This window comes from Equus caballus, chromosome 12, assembly GCF_041296265.1.
Source record: "Equus caballus isolate H_3958 breed thoroughbred chromosome 12, TB-T2T, whole genome shotgun sequence".
NCBI lineage: Eukaryota > Metazoa > Chordata > Mammalia > Perissodactyla > Equidae > Equus > Equus caballus.
The window spans coordinates 50133645-50152306 of record NC_091695.1 but is presented as its reverse complement, the minus strand read 5'-3'; the positions used below and the strand labels follow the sequence as shown (position 1 = coordinate 50152306).

Here is an 18662-nt window from a genome sequence, read left to right as displayed (position 1 = left end):
GTCTATTATTATGAACTTTATTTCTCCCGGACTCAGCCTTGGTCTTGAGCGCATCCCGTGAAGGAACCACAGCACAGAGCACCAGCCCCTCGCGCAGTGTGGCCTGGCCGCCCCGGCTGTCAGCAGAGCTGCCCTATCTTGGGTGGAGAACTTTGGTCGAGGCCCATGTGGGCCTCCTGCTCTTCCCTAGTGGACCCTGGACTCTGTTCACCTTCCTTCCTCCTCCGAGCTCCAGAGAACCCTGCCCACCTGTCCTCTTCCCTCTGAGGGCCGAAGTGCAGCAGGAGGCGGGCCCCCCACTCCCACTCTCTCCAGGGTGCCTCAGACCCTTTTAACTAGGGGCTGGTGGCCACCCTGCAGAGGTCAGGATGACAAAGCCCCCAGGAGTGCTGCCGGTGAACTCCAAAGGCAGGAGTAAGTACAATTTGTCTTCACCTTGGGAATCTGTCCTCCTAACCCCCATGGCCTGTCTGTGACACTAGGACATCCTGATGTCTCTGAGGATGGTTCTCAGAGGCAGCACAGCTGGGTCAGCTGGGGTGGGCCTCCTGAGTTCTCTCCGGGCTGGTCCCAGGCACACGCTCCCCCTTGGCCTCTCTCTCGGGGGCGGCAGACCTCCCTGGCGTCAGGGGAGACCCCTCTGCCAGGCTGGGCCTCTGCTCCTCCAGTCTGCCAGAAACTGGTCCTTGCCTGTCACACCAGGATGGCCCCTGTATGTCCTCACGCTAGGGACACTTCTGTCTCCCTGCTGCTCCCCCAACACCTCAGGGCCTTAAGTTTCCACCAGGTCCTGCTTTCTGTCTTAGAGAAGCAGAGAGCCATTCTTGGCTAAGTTGACAGCCCTGCTGTCCCAAATCCCTCCGTCAACCTTGAGAAAACTCCCAGGTGGCAGGTGTGCACATGGTAGGGTGCAATTTTAAGTAATCCACTCACCTTTACAGATTTACCACACCAGTGGAAATACAGTCATTGTTCCTTCACAAATTCTCAGCTTTCTCTCCCTTCCCTGCAAGAATATTTTTAGAAAGCATTTCCACCAACATTGTCACTATTTTCCACCATGAACGTGAGCCCTGCAGGCCTAAGGGAACCTTGGCATCTGAGGCCAGGCCGCGCCCAGGCGAGCTTTGACCCGGCTCTGCGCGGTGTGGTCACGGAACAGCAGCCATCCCTGAGCGAGGGCAGAGCTGGCCACCTTTACAGCCCCTGCCTCCCTCCGCCCTGGGGCTTCTGGCGGTCATCTCGGTGGCTGAGGAAGGTCAGGGCCTCTGCACTCTTTCCTCCCTGGGGGCCCTCAAGTTCTGCTGCGTCGGGCAGCCCGGCAAGCCCCAGCACAGCGTTGGACCACGTCCCCAAAGCTGCTTGGCTAACTGCCATCACCTGCGGTCCCGCCACCAGAGCCACTAACTGCCGGCCTTCCGCATGCCCTAGCTGCTCCTCCTCGGGCCGCTCTCCAAGCCCTACGGCGGACCCTGCCGGACCCTGCGAGCCCGAGGGGGAGGGGTGAGAAGGGCTGCAGCCAGGGGGGAGGGTGGTGGTCAGCACAGGAGGCGGGCGGAGGTAAGACCCAGATTTTAGGCCCCAGGTGCATGGCTGCAGGCGGAGTCCAGGGGGGAAGAGGGAGCTGGGCGCGGGTGTCACCAACTTTCTTGTGCCTCAGTTTCTCGATCTCTAAGCGAGAGATAAAAATAGAGCCTAAAGGGTGTGAAGAGCAGGATAGTCAGCTTTCGTAAAGTGTCGGGAACTCTCCTTGGCACCTGGCCAGAGTCCGCGCGCGTTCCTCCATCCTGCCCCGCCCCTGCCCCGTCCTCGCCCCGTCCTCAGGCCCCGCCCCTGACATCTGGCCCCGCCCTGGTCCTCAGAGCCCCCCGCCCATGTCCCCCCACTGGCGTGTGGCTCCGCCTCTGTCCCCGCCCCAATCCGACCCCGCCCCTGCCTCTCCCTCAGGCCCCACCCCTGGCATTGAGCCCCGCTCCTGCCATCTGGCTCCGCCCTAGTCCTCAGCCCTCAACCCCCGGCCCCCCCCATGGCACCTGGCCCCTCCCCGGTCCCTAGGCCCCGCTCTCTAGCCCTGACCCTTCCTCAGGCCCCGCCCGGATCCGGCCCCTCCCCTGCCTTGTCGCCAGGCCCCACCCCTGACACCTGTCTCCGCCCCGGTCCTCAGGCCCCGCCCCTCTCTCGCCCTCTAGCCCCGCCCCGATCCCGTCCCTACCCTGACCGGCGCCCGGAATGCGAGCGCCACTGGCTGGGGCGGGAGAAGAGGAGCCCTGAAGGATGGCTCCAGGCCCCGAGCGCAGGGCAGGCGGGAAGCAGGCCTGGACGTGCTTGCTGGAAAGACGGGGCGGGAGGGACCTGGTCTGCTCTGAGCACTTCCTGCTCCTGGGTCCAGCATCACTTCCCCGGACCAAGCGGGTCCCAACGCATCAGTCTCTGCAGGCCAGTGCCCTGGAGACTGCACGTCCCAGTTTCCCCGAAAAGCAGCCAGTGACGCGGGCCACATCGTGACTCTCTGGCTTTCAGGATGCAGAACAAGGTCCAGCCCTGGCCCTCCTCTCCAGCCTCACTTCCCTTCACTCGCACACGCACAAGCACTGTGGATGGCCACGGTGAAGCTGGCTGCCTAGGCCACCCTGACGACCCCAAGTGGATGGGGCTGAGGCCTGGGGCAGGGGGTGGGTGCAGGGGCCTGGGGCACGGGGTGGGTGCAGGGGCAGGCAGGTGACAGCAGCCAGGCCCCGGAAGGCCCGACAGCACACCTCGTGGGGCCGGTGTTTCCTGGCATGCCCCTTGGTCCCTGATTTATTGGGAGATTCCACATAGCGATCGGGCTGACAGTCAGTCACACAATAATCAGGCCCCATGCTTGTACATATACATATATATTAACAACAGCTTTACTGAGATGTAATTCACACATGAAAATTAACTTTCACAATATATACATAATATATACATATATTAAGAGCTTTGTTGATATGTAATTCACATATGTGAAAATTAATAAAGGGAAAACATTTAAAATGGAGTCGGGAGGCAGGAAGGGGGAGCTCCCATGCAGTACCACCGGCGGTCAATTACAGGAAAGAATGTCAATTACAGACTTGGAAAGAAGTCAACAGAGAAGAACGCCAATTACAGGAAGAAATGTACATTTAGTATATTTAGCATACTGTTTTCAAGGTTCCATGTTGTAGCATGTGTCAGAACTTTATTCCTTTTTATGGCCAAATTTTCCATTGTATGGATATACCACATTTTGTGTATCCATTCATCAGCTGATGGACCTTAGGTTGCTTCCCCCTTTTGACTACTATGAATAATGCTACTGCGAACATCTATGTACAGTTTTGTGTGGACATACATTTTCATTTCTGTTGTGTATACACCTCTTGGGTACTAGATAAGTAGGTTTGTACTTCATAGATTGGTCATCATTCAGGTCATCAGCAAAGTCCAGTTCCATCAGTCCTTACCGACAGGCTATTCTTGTCCTTACTGACTTCTTGGAACGTTGGCTGTTTGGTCCAGCTTGGAAGATAAAGTAAACAAAACTTGCAAGGCGTTCTTCTGAAATGACAGCTTTTGTGCTATTTTTTTTTTTTTACATTTTATTTTTTTCCTTTTTCTCCCCAAAGCCCCCCGGTACATAGTTGTATATTCTTCTTTGTGGGTCCTTCTAGTTGTGGCATATGGGAAGCTGCCTCAGCGTGGCTTGATGAGCAGTGCCATGTCCGCGCCCAGGATTCGAACCAACGAATCACTGATTCGAACCAATGAAACACTGGGCCGCCTACAGCGGAGCGCGCGAACTTAACCACTCGGCCACGGGGCCAGCCCCTCTGGTGCTATTTTGATAGGCTCCACTCATGCCATCTTTAGCAATAACTAGGCGTGGAATTGCTGGGTCACATGGTAACTCTGTCTGGAGGAGCTGCCAGGCTGTTTTTCAAAGTGGCTCAGGGCTAAATATTTTGGGGGCGAGCCCTGTCTATGTTAACAAATTGAGTTAACCAAAATCAGCATGTCCACTCCATTCTCAAGGCCCAATTTCACGCGATCCCACGAAAGAACTGCCGCCGGCAGGGACGACCCTGTGGGCCAGAGTCTTGGAGCTCCTGGCGGCATCTAGGCAATCGCATGTGGGGTAAAGGGTCAGGAAGCGCCCCAAAAGGAGACAAAGCAGGGATCCCGCCTCCGGGCCTGGGCCACGGCTCCACGCTGCGAGGAGGCGCTCCAGGAAAGCGCGGGGACACTGAGTCCGGCCGTCTGGGCAGGAGGGTCTGGAGTGGCCACTGCGCCGGAGGCCCGCGGTGCACGACACTGCCCAGCGGCTCCGGTTACCTAGCAACCAGGCGGCATCCTTCCCAGCAAGCACTGCTTCCAACCCGGGACGTAAGGACTACGAGGCCCAGCATGCCCCGCGGCCCAGACGCGCGGACTACACGCTCCACAATGCAGCGCCCACTCTTTCCTCGCCACTCCCGCCCCTGCTCTCTGGAGACCCCGCCGAGCTAGCGCTGCGACCCCTTCCCGGCGCTCCGCGCGGCGCGCTCTCGCGGTGACCCGGTGTGCGTGGGGTCAGGGCGCGGGGCGGAGCGGTCGTGCCGGGGCGCCATGCGGAGGGGTGATCGCAGGGGCCCCGGGGGGCTGCGGCCGGGGTCCCCGCTGCCCGCGGGCAAGGCCTCGCTGGAGGAGCCGCCGGACGGCGTGCCCTCGGGCCCAGCGCCGGGCCCGGGCCGCCGCAGCACGGAGTCCGAGGTCTACGACGACGGCACCAACACCTTCTTCTGGTGAGGGGCGTCCGCCCGGGCCGGCGGGCATGAGGGCGGGCCGCGTCCTGGGGCAGGGTGCCCGCGAGACCCCGGGAGGGGCCCCCGCCCCCCTGCCCGCAGCCTCAGACTGGCCTTCCCGAGGTACCCACATCTCCGACCCTGCCCCGGAGCTGTCCGCAGACGTCCGGCCCCTCTCCCCTCCCCCGTATCCTGGGAGGACTTGGCTCAAGAGTCACCTCGGAAAGGCTTCTCCTGACCTCTTTGTCCAAAATTCACCTCTGCCCTCCGTCGTGTTACCTTCCTTTGGTCTCTTCGCCGCCCCTGGGATGAATGAAACTACCTTCTGGTACCCCAGCTCGGGCGCTGACATTGGCCAGCACGAACGCCTTACCACGTGCCGGCACTCGAGTGGACGTTTGTTGACTAAGGGTCTTTCTCTCTTTAGCTGCACCTTGCCAGGCCAGCCCTTTGACCCTTGTGCGGCTGAGCCCGAGCAAGCCTCAGGGTCAGGCTGTCCCCAGTCTGCCTCAGTGGGGCGTAGGGACGGAGAGACCTGGCTCCTGCCCTCCGAGAGCCTCTGTTGGAAGGGTTCGTGCCCCTGCTTTACACTGAGTTGGGCATCTCTGTGTTTGAGGGTTCAGAAAACAAGCCCTGTACTGAAAGGTCCCAGGCGCGCCTGCTGGCTCTGTGACCTTGGGCTAGCCCTTCTCCTTTCTGAGCTCTCTATTTGTTAGAGAGACAAACCGCGCACGCTGGGAAGCATGCTTGGTGAGAGGAGGTGGCTTGGCTTTCCTTTGCTGGTTGGTCCCTTTGCAGGTGACCCACAGGCAGTGAGGGCAGTTGAGTCCTCTCTTGGGCCCTGGGGGACAGAAGTGCAGTTGATGTGGCCTCAGCCCCAAGAAAGCTCACAGGAGAGGCAGGCGTGTCCTAGCCAGCTGGGAGGGGAATGTGCGTGGAAGCAGCTCTTCAGAGCACAGAGTTGTGGGGTCTGGTCAGGGAGTGAGGAGAGCCCGACGGGGTAATTGGATGTTTCAGGGGAAGGTGGGCCACGTGGGTGGAAACCTAGGAGAGGTGCGTATGGGGCTGAATGGTGTCCTGGTTTGTATTAGACTCGGGAGAGACGTAGGAAGGTGGGTGTGGGACTAGGTCGCCCTGCATCTGGACGAAGTCGGTGTTTTCCCTGTCAGTGCCCAGTCCTGTTTTGGGGAGATAATGCAGGAGGGAGAGCGAGATGGTGTCGCTCGTCAGTGTGGGTGTGGTCTCAGAGCTAGTGGCATGAGCACTGTTGAACGCTACTGGACATGCTGTGTGTGGATCAGACCTCCATCAGCTGTCTTGCTAGGGCGTGGGGATGCCCCTTCAGGCTGCAGGGGGCAGGGCACCAACCTCCCACAGTCTACCTGGTGACCCCTGGAGACTGAGGTCCGGGATAGTGGTGGCTGGCCTTGCTTTCCTTGTTTCCCCTTCATTCTGCACGTATCTTGGGGGTTCCTACTGGGTGCCAGTCACTGTTCTAGGGGATCCAGCAAAGAACTAAACAAGCTCAGGTTCTGGCACAAGCCTGGAAGCTCAGAGGCATGAGTGTGCTGGCTGGAGGGGCGCTGCGAGTGCAGCACCGCGGGAGCCAGCGAACACATGCCTCGTCTTGTGCTGGGCGCTGGTTTCTTCAGAAGCACAGACCGGCGGCCCTTGGGTCCCTGCCCTCAGGGTCTTGGTCGTTTGGGAGTGGGACACATAGACGCGTGCTATAGCTGCGCTTACCTGTGAGGAGGGCTGACGGGCAGGGGGTGCAGCAGGGCTGGTGGTTCCAGGTGTCTGCCTCGGGGGTCTCCTGGTGGGTGGCTCTGGCCTCCCTACCACAGGTGTGAGGTGTGCTGGGCCCTGGCCGGCGCAGGCACCGTCTGTGGTGTGTGCAGGTTCCTCCTGCCTCGTGAGCCTCCCCCTCACCTGTGGGAGAAGGAGCTTCATGTTTCCTCAAGGCAGGTAACTGGATGCCTGCCTGTGAGAGTTGCTTATTCCCACCTGCACAGCCTAGCCACTTAACCTTCTTCGGAGTCTCCCCTCACTGACTTGCTGTGCTAGGAGTTTTAAAACTCTTATTTTGTATTTTAGTAATGAATGTTACTAAAAATTAACACAAAGACTGAAAAACATGCAGTTGTGGAAATGACTTTATGTTCCAAGATTCCTCAGAGGAACTTGTGCAGGATTCAAAATCTTGTCTTTAGGGTTTTTGTTTTCAGAGGCTGGGCTTCTTTGGAGGCCAGTGCTGGTGGTTGTGTATGAGGAGTTTGAGTTTCTTTCTCATTCCTCCTTAGCTGCAGGGTATGGAATTAGGGTTCAAGGTTTGCTTGAGCCTTAGAGCCCACAGCTGGGCTCCTCCGAATTGAGCCCAAGAGCGGATGCGTAAGGCTCACCAGGGTCCATGGTGGCAAGGACACTGCCTCTTCCGCCAGTCGTGGTGGTCTCCTGTGGGAAACATCGGGGGGGAAGTGTTAGAACCAAACACCCAGAGGAATGACACAAAGATGCGTCAGCTTGCGTTGTCTGAAAACTGTCTGGGAGACGCTTGGAGGCTCAGAGCCCTGGAGGGTGCTGCGGACATGCCCCCGGTAGATGGGAGACTGGACCAGCAGGCTTCCTGACCAACTCCTGGGTCATGGGCAGGACGGATGGTCGTGACATGGAGCGGTGCTTGTGTGCTTGCCTTTGGGGAGCACTCTTAGTGACTCACGGGGCTCTACTATCAGCAGCACGTCTTAATAGTAGCCATGAGGGTGTGTGGACGTGGTCGTAGGTGCCCCAGGTTCCAGAAAATGCCTTTCTTATTGTGGGCTAGGGGTTTGTCGGCTTTGCTCACATCTGGGTAGCATAGTTCACCAGATGCCTTTTGGTCTTGCTGGTCAGCAGGCCAGCGAGGGGAGGGGAGTCAGTGTCATGTCCCAGGCGCCTCTTGCAGGCCTGGGAGGCCCTCTGGTCTTGGCCTTCCCTGGCAGAAGCACTGTTGTGCACTCCGTCTCCCGGCCATACCTTCGTATCTTCACTAATTGGTTTGGCAGGCCTGCCTTCCTGCTCACTCAGCACAGCGAGTGTGGTCATCTTAGGAGAGGGACTGACCACTGGGTATTTTCCACTCATCGTGGCAGGGAGCCAACTGTCCTCACGCCCTCACCTTTGCCGAGTGACTGAAGTCACAGGATTTAAGCCGCTGTTGTCCTGTGCCTGGATCACAGGACCCAAACCTTCCCCCGAGCTGTCTATCAGCCCAAGAGTGCGCTTGTCTTCCGGGGCATAGGGAGGTTGGGTGAGGAGCCTCTGCCCTGCTCTGGTGTCCGGGAGGGGCAGGGAGGCCTGCCTGGAGTCTTGGGCCGTCCCCAGCAGCCCTCAGTTGGCATGTCTGGATTTGTTGGTGTTGATGCACTTTGCTGTTGCCAAACGGCATTCCTTGCGTGACTGTCTAGATGGGTCCACGTAGTCACTGAAGTGCTGGCATGCACGGCTGCTGTCCTGCTCCTGCTGTCTCCGTTTCCTGTCCTTTTCCCACCTTCGTTTGGTTTTGTTCCATTTCAGCTGACATCTTGCTTTTAGTGCATCTCTGGAGCTTTGAGTGTTGCTCCAGTAACAGGGGACATTCCTAAGCTTTCCCAGGCCCAGCTTTGCCACGTCAGGTTCATATTGATCCATCCAGCTTCCTCCTTTGGCCGTGCTGGTCCCCATAAGCAGTTTGACAGTGGCTGCTCTCACTAGTCAGACGTGACGTGTTTAAATAGCTCGGGAGGAGGGCAGTGTGCTTTCTTTATTGTTTCTGTCCTGGTGGTCCCGTTTCCCTCTGTCTGGAGAACTTCCTTTAGCAGTTCTTTTAGAGAAGGTCTGCCGGCACTGGGTTCTCTCGTTATTCCGCCGTCCAAGAATGTTGAGTTTACCTTCATTCCTGAAGGATGTCTTTGCTGGACAGGGAATCCCTGTTTAACATTCCTTTCCTCACCACGATGTGCTTTACAAATTGTGTCCCCCTTCCTCTGGCCTGATCTTTCTGGTGAGAAATCTGAGTTCAGCCTTGATGTTTGCAGCTGGACCTGAAGTCAGTCCTGTGAAGAGAAGCCTGGTGAGGAATGTGTATCCAGCAGAGTGAGTTTCTGCGTCACGACATCCAGGTAACCTCAGGGGTGAAAGTCAGAAAGAGGACCCTCTAAAGTCGTGTCTGTGCTGTAACTGTTCCACGGGTCTCTCCGGCACTGCAGCATTGACCGTATGGAGTTCCCTCCTGGCTTAGAGCTCAGACGTGGATTTATTTAAAGCAGAAGGTGGTTGATGTTGAATTGTATTACAGTAGATAGTTTTGTTTTGCTTCTCCTGCTTTTAAATGGCTAGTGTTGTGAAATGTGGCAAATGTGTCTCTGCTTTCTTCAGTTGGGGCTTGTCCACTTAGACATGACTTTTTTCTTTTCATAAAGAAAATAAAATTTAATTAAAGGGCATGAAATAACACCTAAATAAGCACAGAGATATTCCATGTCTCATGAATGGGGGAATCCTCAGTGTCATTCACACATCAATCCTTCCTGCATTAATCTATAAATCTAGTGCAATTCCCATCAGAATCGTAATAGAATTATTTGTGTCAATTTGTCCAACTGATGTTAAAATTAATATGGATGAGTAAATGTGCAAGAAAAATCAGGAAAAAGAAACAAAAGGGCAGGCTGCCCAGTGTCAGGATGGGTACGGCTGCAGTCCAGTCTTCGCGTGCCCTCGTGCTTTGTGGAACATCAGGTATGCTTGTATTCAGTGACACACAGCCACTTGAAGGGAGTGCGTTGGTGCTTGACCGACGGACACACCTGTGCAGACCACCAGGCTCCGGATGTGTAAGATTCCGTCTCTTGGAAGGCTGCTGCGCCCCAGGCTCTGCTCCCAGTCCCTGGTGCTGTGTTGACGCCTCTTCTCGAGTTCCACATCCGGGGAAGCAGACACTGGTGTCTTTTGTGCCCGACTTCTGTCAGCATCGTGTTTTTGAGATTCCTCGTGTTATGGCCGGTGTTGGTGGCTCAGCACGATGTGGATGCACCGCTGTTTGCACGTCCTATGATGGACGTCTGGTTTGCTTCCAGATTCAGTTATTATAAATAAATGTTCATGCACAAGTCTTTGGAGGGACATATGTTTTCATTTCTCTTGGGTAAATACTTGCGAGCGAATGGCTGGGTTGGATGTATGTTTAACATTTTAAGAAACTGCCAAACTGTTTTGCAAAGCGTGTGTACTGTTTTGCAGTCCCACCTGCAGCGTTTGAGAATTCTCTCTGCTCCACATCCTCGCCAGTGCTGGGTGTTGTCACTCTTTCTCATCTCGGCCTGTTGTGCGTAGTGCTGGTGCCTTACTGTGGTTTACGATTGCTTTCACTGAGACCACTGGTGCTGTACATCTTGTCATGTGTTCCTGGCCATTTGTGTATCTTTTTTGTGAAGTGTCTAGTCAATCTTTTGTCCGCATTTTCATTAGATTGTTTGTCTTTATTGTTGAGTTGTAAGAGTTCTTTAGATATTCTGGTACAACGTCCTTTGGCAGGTGTATGTATTGTGAATGTTTTCTCCCAGTTTGTGGCTTGCTTTTTCATTTCTTTACCATGAAGCTCTCATTTGTGGTAGTTTATGTTTGCACGGGGTTCTGACACGGGGCAGGGAGCTAACCTTGGTGGCAAGTCCAGGGCTCAGTGCTTTATGTGTGTTCACTTAATCTTCATGATGTTCTTCGAGGTTGGAGGCATCTTCATGTAGAGATGAGGTTACACTGTCTCTCCAAGGTCACCCTGCTTGTTTGGATCTAGGTGCTGGGTCTGTGACTCCTTTGCAGGCAGTTGTTAAGATGCAGAGGGGCCCAGGTGAGTGTCGTGGGGCAGCGTGTGGGCCTGTCTCAGCATCGGTCTGCTTGCCCTGCAGCCTGGCACCTGACTGGTTGTCAGCCCTGTTTCCAGGTGAGGCACATCCACCAGCTGCTAGGGAGCCCTGTCTCCTTCCTCCCATGGCAGGGCTCTGAAGGCTGAGCCAGAGGGGGCGGACAGAAGGGGCTGAAGCCCACGTCTCTCTTTAGCCTGGGCCCTCTCTCTGCCAGGTGTTTTAAGTAAATGCGCCCTTCTTGCTTTGCGTCTTGGTGTCCCTTTCTCTCTGCCCTTCCTTTCTCGGGCTCTTGTCCTTGCAAATCTGTCAGATATGGTCATTTCATGAATCACAGGGCTGGTCATCTCAGCGTAATCTTGCTCAGTGAAAAGTGCTGAGTTAACCTGCTGCTGGTCACTGTTGACAACAGATGCCTGCTCCAGACGCCAGCGATGGAAGATGCCCCTCTGTCCTCTGAGCAGCAGCCTTGAGTGCTCCAGAGCTCCGTCTGTTCCCTGGTTGCTCAGGGCCCTTCCTGCTCTGACTGACAGGCTGACTTGGCAAATGCAGACCCACCTAGGCTTCCCCCAAGTAGTAACTCTCAGCCAGTGTTTCTGAGTTGGAGATTGAAGGCTAAGCTCTCCTCTGGTTGGTGCCACACGCGTGGTCATGATGCTTTCCGTGTTCTGATGTGGTCTGCGTGTTTGGATTCCAGGCGAGCCCACACCCTGACTGTGCTCTGCATCCTCACCTGTGTGCTTGGCTACGTGACTCTGCTGGAGGAGACGCCACGGGACACGGCCTACAACACCAAGAGGTAACTGGGCCAGCCCAGGCACTGCAGGCGCCTGGTGTGGCTGGGGATGGGTCCTTGCTCTCCTCTAGCTGGCCGGGGCTCAGGGGACTGCGTCCACTTGAAGGCCATCTGCATCTGTCCCCCCATCACTTGTGCCTGAAGCAGCTCCCTCCCCGGGCTGCCTTTCAGAGCTGTGTGGCATTTTTGGCCCCTCCTCTTGTTCCTGGGACCCTTGACTGCACTGTGTGCTGTGTGACCAGCAGCCCAGACTGCATTTGCACGAGTGAGAGACCAGAATGTGCTGCAGCAGCTCCAGGGATGGGGCCTAAAAGGATGTCTGGTCACCATTTCCAGTGGGGGGTTCCCCCTACACCAACAAGCAGTTCTCAGATCCCCACAGGTGTCATGCAGTTCAGCTCAGCTCTGACACTGTCTACCTGGAGATAGCGTCAGATCCCACAGGTGAAGGGCTCCATCCTACAAGCCTGCCCCCAGCTTCAGACTCCAGCCACAAGTCCAGGTTGTCATCTGTACTTCTGATGGAGTGGCTTTGAAGCAGAGGTTCCCACAACCCCCTCCTCAGGTTCGACTAAGTTGCTAGAGCGGCTCCCGGAACTCAGAAACATTTACTCACTAGATCACTGGTTCATAATAAAAGGTTGTAACTCAGGACCAGCCAGCCGGAAGAGTGCACAGGGCAGGGTGTGGGGAAGGAGCGAGGAGCCTCAATGCCCTCTCGGGGTGTCTCGCTCCCCGTCTCCCCACGTGTGCATCAACCTGGGAGCTCTCTGAGCCCCTTCCTGAGGGTTTCTGTGGAGGCCTCATCATGGGCACAGTTGATGAAATCGTCGCTTTGGTGACCTGCATCCCTTCTCCCCTCCCCAGAGGTGGAGGTGGGGCAGGCTGACAGCCCCAGCCCTCTAACCACGTGGTCGGTTCTCCTGCAGCCCCATCCGGAGGGGGTCCAGTCACCTCCTTAACATGGCAGAAGACACCTTTCTGCTGTCATCACGGGACATGCCAAGGGTTTTAGTTCTGTGCCAGAAATGGGATGAAGACCAAACGCACTTTTCTTATTAGAAATCACAGTATCCCAGAGACTGAGTCTGGGTGTCTGGGGGTGTAGGGGTCTTTGTGACCACCAGGGATGGTCCCTGTCAGCCAGCACTGTTCTATGCTCTGTTTATACTCTCCCTTTCTGAAAACTTTAAACCGGCTTTAAGATGTCAGACGCCTGTCTGGTGGAGGGTCCCATCCTGCAGGTCAAGAAGTGGTGTACTGTCTTCACTACCATCTCCAGAGGGGGACTAGCTGAGAGGTGTGTGTCCTTTGCCTAGATCCCATGGTTCTTGGGCCAGTCTCAGAAATGTGTGAGCAGAAGCTGGTTTTAGAACTTGGTCCTTTGAGTTTGCTGTACAGGATGGACTTACTTTTCCTTCTCGAGGCCCACGAAGCCCCCATTGCTCTTCCCATCCTGGGGTCGAGGCCCCATTTACTCTGGTGGGGCAGCCAGAGGAGGTGGGACCGGGGTCTGGAGACCGGCACTGGGGCAGGGACAGGGGTGGGGAGGGGCGCCTGGTGTAGCCTGAGGACCTCTGGTCAGCTTTGGTTGGTGGGGCTGGGGCTCGGGAAGCTTCATTGCCAGAGCAGCCCTTGCTTTTGTCAAATGAGGGTTTTTAACGTCTGCCTGTGAGCATGGTTATGTACTCTGCAGGTGTCAGCAGCCTCTTAGGATGCCCAGCAGCTCCCCGTCAGGTGTGTGCTCGGCCTCTGGTCCACATGGGCCTCATACCCTGCTCGTCTCCCTGGCTGCAGCCGGGCATTGCTGGTTAGAAATGGCTGCCCGGGGGTCTGGACTCAGGGCCCTGCTCCCAGGAGCACAGGTCTCGCACTCACCTGTAAGGCGCAATCTCCTGTCCTGGCTCTGCTCCGTGCTCTGGGGTTTCCTTCCCTCCTCTCAACACCGTGTCCCAGTAGGCTTTGCCGGCTCTTCTCTTCTCCCTAAGGGCTGGCATCGGCCTCTGAGTCTGATCCTCCTGCTCGGCAGTGCCCGCTGCTCCCTGCCCACTGCTCCCTGCTGCTCCATCTCTGGCAGGTCCTCCCAGCCCGGCCTGAGAGCTTGCAGGCCTGTTGCAGGTGGAGCTGGTTAGCGTGCTGTGCGTGGTGATGGATTTCAGAAACAGAGTGGGGGAGTGTCGGCTGTGCCTTGGGCCCCTCTGGGTTGGGGTGGAAGGTGCCTGGGGCTGTGCTCACTGCAGCGGGTCCCTTTAGAGGGGACACTGACCTGTGGATACAGGAGGCAGTGAGGCTGTTGGCAGGAGGGGCTTTCCGAGTAGAATTTGGTCTTTTTTGTGAATTTGTCCATCAGCACCTGGGTGTGGAGGTGTGTGGTATCTGGGCACAGCTGCGCAGGGAATACCAAAAAGCAGGGCTTGGTCACACTCCAGAGGTGTCCCCATATGGATATGGAATTAGCCAGAGTGGGGCAGTTCTGATGTCACCGGGCAAGAACTGTCATGAGGAAGACTGTGACCCCCCCACCTGTGGGCCCATGTGGGGTGTCCTGGGAGCACCTTCCAAGGACAGGGTTGGTTCTGCTTCACTAGGTGGCTGCCAGGAGAGTCACAAAAGCTCACAGCCCTGGGCCCTGCCCTCCAACACGGACCCAGGGGGCCATGGGCTCAGACCCCCGAGGTTAAGGGGGCTTGTTGGCCACGTCCAGGGTAGCAGCCGTGGACCCGTGGGGACGAGTCCTCTTCATCCTGCACTGGCCTCTCTCCTGAGCTGTTCCTGCACATGAGAGGCTAGGACAGTGAGCACGAAAGGTGCCTGGGCCCCCCGAGGCATCCCCTGTGCGAGTTCACTGAGAGAGAGGTAGGGGTGGGGAGTGGGTAGGAATTCGAGGGCTCCTGGCTCCTCTGCTCTGAAGTTCTGTATTCTGGGGACACTGGGCAACTTTTAGCTCACAGTCTTGGCCCTCTTGGCTGACTTCAAGGGCTCAGAAGGAGCCACCATCCTGCCCCGTAATTCTGCTGGTGGTGCTTGACCCTCCTCCTGGCCCCTCCCTGGGAGCCTCCATCGCCCCAGCATCCGTGGCTCTGCTGCTCCTTCAGGGACATTCTCGTGCATGCGTGCATGTGTGCATGGGTTCATCTGTCCTCAGTCCATCCTCCCCCTTAGACCTGAGCCAGACCCACAGCCCTGCCCTGCCCCCAGCACATCGGCTGGGGCTGTGAGGAGGACCCGTTGGGGCAGCTCTCCACCCAGCCTTCCAGGGTCTCCGAGAGGCTGCTGGGCTGACCTACTGTTGTTACTTCAGAGCTTTTGATCCCCATAGGGGTAGGTTTCATGTACAGAAGATACGTTCTAAAGATTACAGTTATTTACAAAAAATTTATAATTACATTGTTAAAAATTTAGGAGCCTTGTTTGTTTTCCTTCAGTTTTCACTTCTGCACCGTTGTTCTTTTTATGGATCTAACAAGTTCTCTCACTTTGGGGGAGAAGGTTTTGTTTTTCTTCTTAAGTCAAGTTTATTGATGTATAATTTAATAGTATATATATCTAAATAAAACATAGGACTCAGTGCGTTTCTGTAGGTGTGTACGTCTGTGTGCCGCCCACTGAGTGGCGCTACACGCGGTTTCCTCCGAGCCCTGTGGTCAGTCCTCCACACGCTGGCCCCGGGCTCTCACCTGTCGCCGTAGGCTCTTCTTGCCTGTTGCACAGTCTCGTGTACAGGAGGCGTCCAGCGGACACCCTCTTTCTTCCCTCAGCATGATGGTTTTGTGACACCCCCATGTTGTTGTGTCTGCCAGCGGTTATTCTGTTACATTGCTGGGGAGTATTCTGCTGTGTGAATGCACCACACACATTTCATTGATCTGTTTATCTGTTGGTGACATTTGGGATGTTTATGTGTTTGTGTAAATATGTACATATAAATATATAAATAAATTAATATGTATAAGATACAGATATGTTTTGCGTATTTATAATATATAGAAAATGTATTCACAATCTTGAAGAAGAATAAAGTTGAGGACTGCTACCACCTGGCTTCAAGGCTGAATGTGAAGTGACAGTGACTGTGGTATAGGCAAAAGACTAGACAAGTGGATCAGTGGAACAGAATAGGGAGCCCAGATACAGACCCACAGAAATGCAGTCAGCTCATCTTTGACAAGGGGGCAAAGGCAATTCACTGGAGGGTGGTTGTTTCAACAGATGGTGCTGGAACAACCAGACATCCACGTGGAAGACAGCAAATCTAGACCTCACACTTTTCACAGTAATTAACTCAAAATGGTTATAGACTTAAATTTATCATACAAAACTATAAAACTTCTTGAAGAAAACATAGGGGAAATCTGGTAACCTTGGGTTTGGTGATAACTTTTTAGATATAACACCAAAAGCATAATCCATGAAAGAAATTGTTAAGTTGGACGACACACTGTTAAGACAAGGAAAAGACAAACCACGGGCTGGTAGGAAATATTTGCAGAACACACATCTGATAAAGGACTTGTATTCAAAATGTGCAGAGAACTCTTAAAGCTCAACGAGAAGAAAACTAACAACACGGTTAAAAACTGGGCCAAAGATCTGAACAGACCCCTCAGCAGAGAAGATAGTCAGATGGCAGATAAGAGCATGAAGGATGCCCAGCACGTTGTCATCAGGGAAATGCAGATTAAAACCGCGAGCTACCACTCCCACGTGAATGAGTGGCTGAGACAGAAAATGAAACAACATGGGTTGCTGGCGAGGGTCCGGAGCAGCAGGGCCCCTCGCTGCTGCCCGTGGGGTTGCAGTGCTGCTGCCGCTCTGGAAGACAGTCTGGCCGTCCGCACAGAACTGAACGTGCTCTTACCGTGCAGTCCAGCAGTCGTGCTCCTAGGTACCTACCCAGATAGGTTGAAAGCTTACGTCCACACAGAAACTGTATGTTTAGAGCAATTTTATAGATAATCACCAAAACTCGGAACAACCAAGATACCCTTCAGCTGGTGAATGGATAACCAAACTCTGGTACCTCCAGACCGTGGGATATTATTCAGCAATAAAAAGAAAGGAGCTATCAGGTGACGAAGACATAGATGAACCAAAAATGCCTGTTTCTAACTGAAAGAAGCCAGTTTGAAAAGACTACCTAGTGTATGATTCCAACTCTATGACATTCTGGCAAAGGAGAAACTGATGGTAAAAAGATCAGTGGTTTCTGGTGGAGGGAGGGGGAATAGGTGGAGCACAGGGGTGTTTTCGGTTGATAATGTTCTGTGTGATGCTGTCACAGTAGATACATGACTCCAGGCGTTTATCAATATCCACAGAACCTGGCAACACAGAGTAAACCCAACATGTGCAGGTTTTAAAAAGTTATTTAGGAGGTCGGGGACCCCAGCAGGAGTGTAGACTGTGACAAGAGAATGTAACCGTGTTACAGACGTGTGCAGCCACCTCACCAAGGGGGCTGATGCAGGGGCCGCCCTCGGTCACTTTGGAAATGAGCGGAGTGTGTAGACTAAAGGCAGGGAGCTGAACACAAGCACTGTGCTCGGGGCGATGACGTCGGGCTTCAGGTTCATGAGTGTGTTACTGCCATACCTGAGTGCTGGGACTGGACAATTGAGTGGGCGGATGCAGGGGCCGGGGGTCTCCCTGCTGGAGTGGGAGGTTACAGGTAAGTGAGGGGAGGCCGATCCATGGGAAGTAGATGGTAGTGGAGACACCAGTGAGAACTCATGTTTAGCTTAATGTAGATGCAGATGGTTACACACAGAAATATTTACAGTACACGCGTATGTGCACAGTCAGTACACAGGCATACGTCTTGTTGCTTTGTCGGCTAAGGGCCCAGAAGCAAGGAGCACACCGCGCCCAGATCCTGGCTCCTCAGACCGTCTTCCAGTGAAGGAACCAGGGCCCCATGGAGAAATGGCAAGTTCAGGGCCCAGGCAGGACTTGCCGAAGGTGGGCCTGGAGCATCTTCCAGTGCCAGAGGGATGTGCTCCCCAAAAAGTGCATTGAGGGGGGTGTGCCAAAGGGAGAGGGGGACTAACTGGAAGAGCTCCCTGTGGCCAAAGGAACAACATCAATAACGGATTATAACCCAGAGTATAACAGATCCCCACAAGTCCATGCTGCACCAGACGAGTGACTGAATACATTAATAAATGGTGGGCACAAGGATTCCAAGTAATATTCGGATGCTCTCCGTCAAGGGGGGCTGCTGCACTCACCCCCTCGAGAGTGGACCTCCCCCCAGAGCATGGCATGGGGCGGGCCTGGCAGACACATTCAGCCGGGAATGGAGGTCGGAGGTCAGCGCTGACAATTGGAAATCATGTCGACAGTGTGTGCCGTTGATATGATATGATGGAAGTGGTCCTTTGCCTCTGCGATCTTACTCCCCGAAACCAAAGCCTTAATCTAATCCTAAAAAACAGCAGAAGTCTTCATTAAGAGATTCTACAGAATCTCCACCAGTCCTCAAAACTGCCTGGGTCATTCAAAACAAGGGACGCCTGAAGAGCTGTCACAGCCCAGAGGAGCCCAAGGAGACGTGATGAGCAGATGTCACGTGGAGTCCTGGATGGGATCCTGGGGCGGAAAGCTGAGGAAATCTGAAAACCGTGGCCTTTAGTTAATGTGTCAGTATGGGTTCATTAATTGTGACTAACGCAGCCTACTAATGTAAGGTGTTAATAATGGGGGGACTGGGTGTGGGGAATATGGGAATTCTGTACTGTCTTTGCACCGTTTCTGCTCTAAAATCAAAAGTTTATTTTAAAATGTGATTTATTTGCTTTCCTTTAGCAGTTCGTCGTTCTCCTGACTGACGGGTCTTCCCAGGGGATCCTCACCTTGCAGTAGTTGTGTGACCGAGGTTGGAGTCGTGAGGCTCAGCTGTGAGGGTCAGGGTCACCTGGCACCACGGGCGGAGGCGCCCTGGGACTGCATCTCCTTAATCCTGTCCTCATGACTCTCCAAGTCTGAGGCCATTTGGGTGACGCTGACAGCGGCGTCTCTTGGCAGCCGCCCACTTCTCTCTTTTGGGGGACGGGAGGGTGTTTAATGGTCTCTTCACCTCGCACTGGAAGGGTGCCTCAGTGCCACTCTCCAGGCAGCCCTGCACGTGCTCTTCACATCTCCACCCCCACCACTGACCACTGAGTCCTCAGGCAGGCGGACACCTTGCTGACCCTCTGCGTC

The 18662-nt window shown here is 54.9% G+C and overlaps 1 protein-coding gene across 7 annotated transcripts in view; it reads left to right on the top strand.

Annotated features, from left to right (window-relative positions):
• The first annotated feature begins 4464 nt into the window (after positions 1–4464).
• PTDSS2 (phosphatidylserine synthase 2) overlaps positions 4465–18662 on the top strand; it is a 30286-nt gene continuing 16088 nt past the window's right edge. For 2 of the 7 annotated variants that reach the window (XM_001489091.7, XM_005598405.4), the window contains exons 1-2: positions 4465–4790; positions 11364–11465. In XM_001489091.7, the coding sequence (XP_001489141.3) occupies positions 4615–4790; positions 11364–11465 (278 nt within the window). In that variant the 5' untranslated portion in view covers positions 4465–4614. Of the gene's footprint in view, positions 4791–8842; positions 8927–11363; positions 11466–18662 lie in introns of those variants that run through there. The other 5 variants (XM_070229049.1, XM_070229047.1, XM_005598406.3 and 2 more) reach the window with 4 other exon arrangements.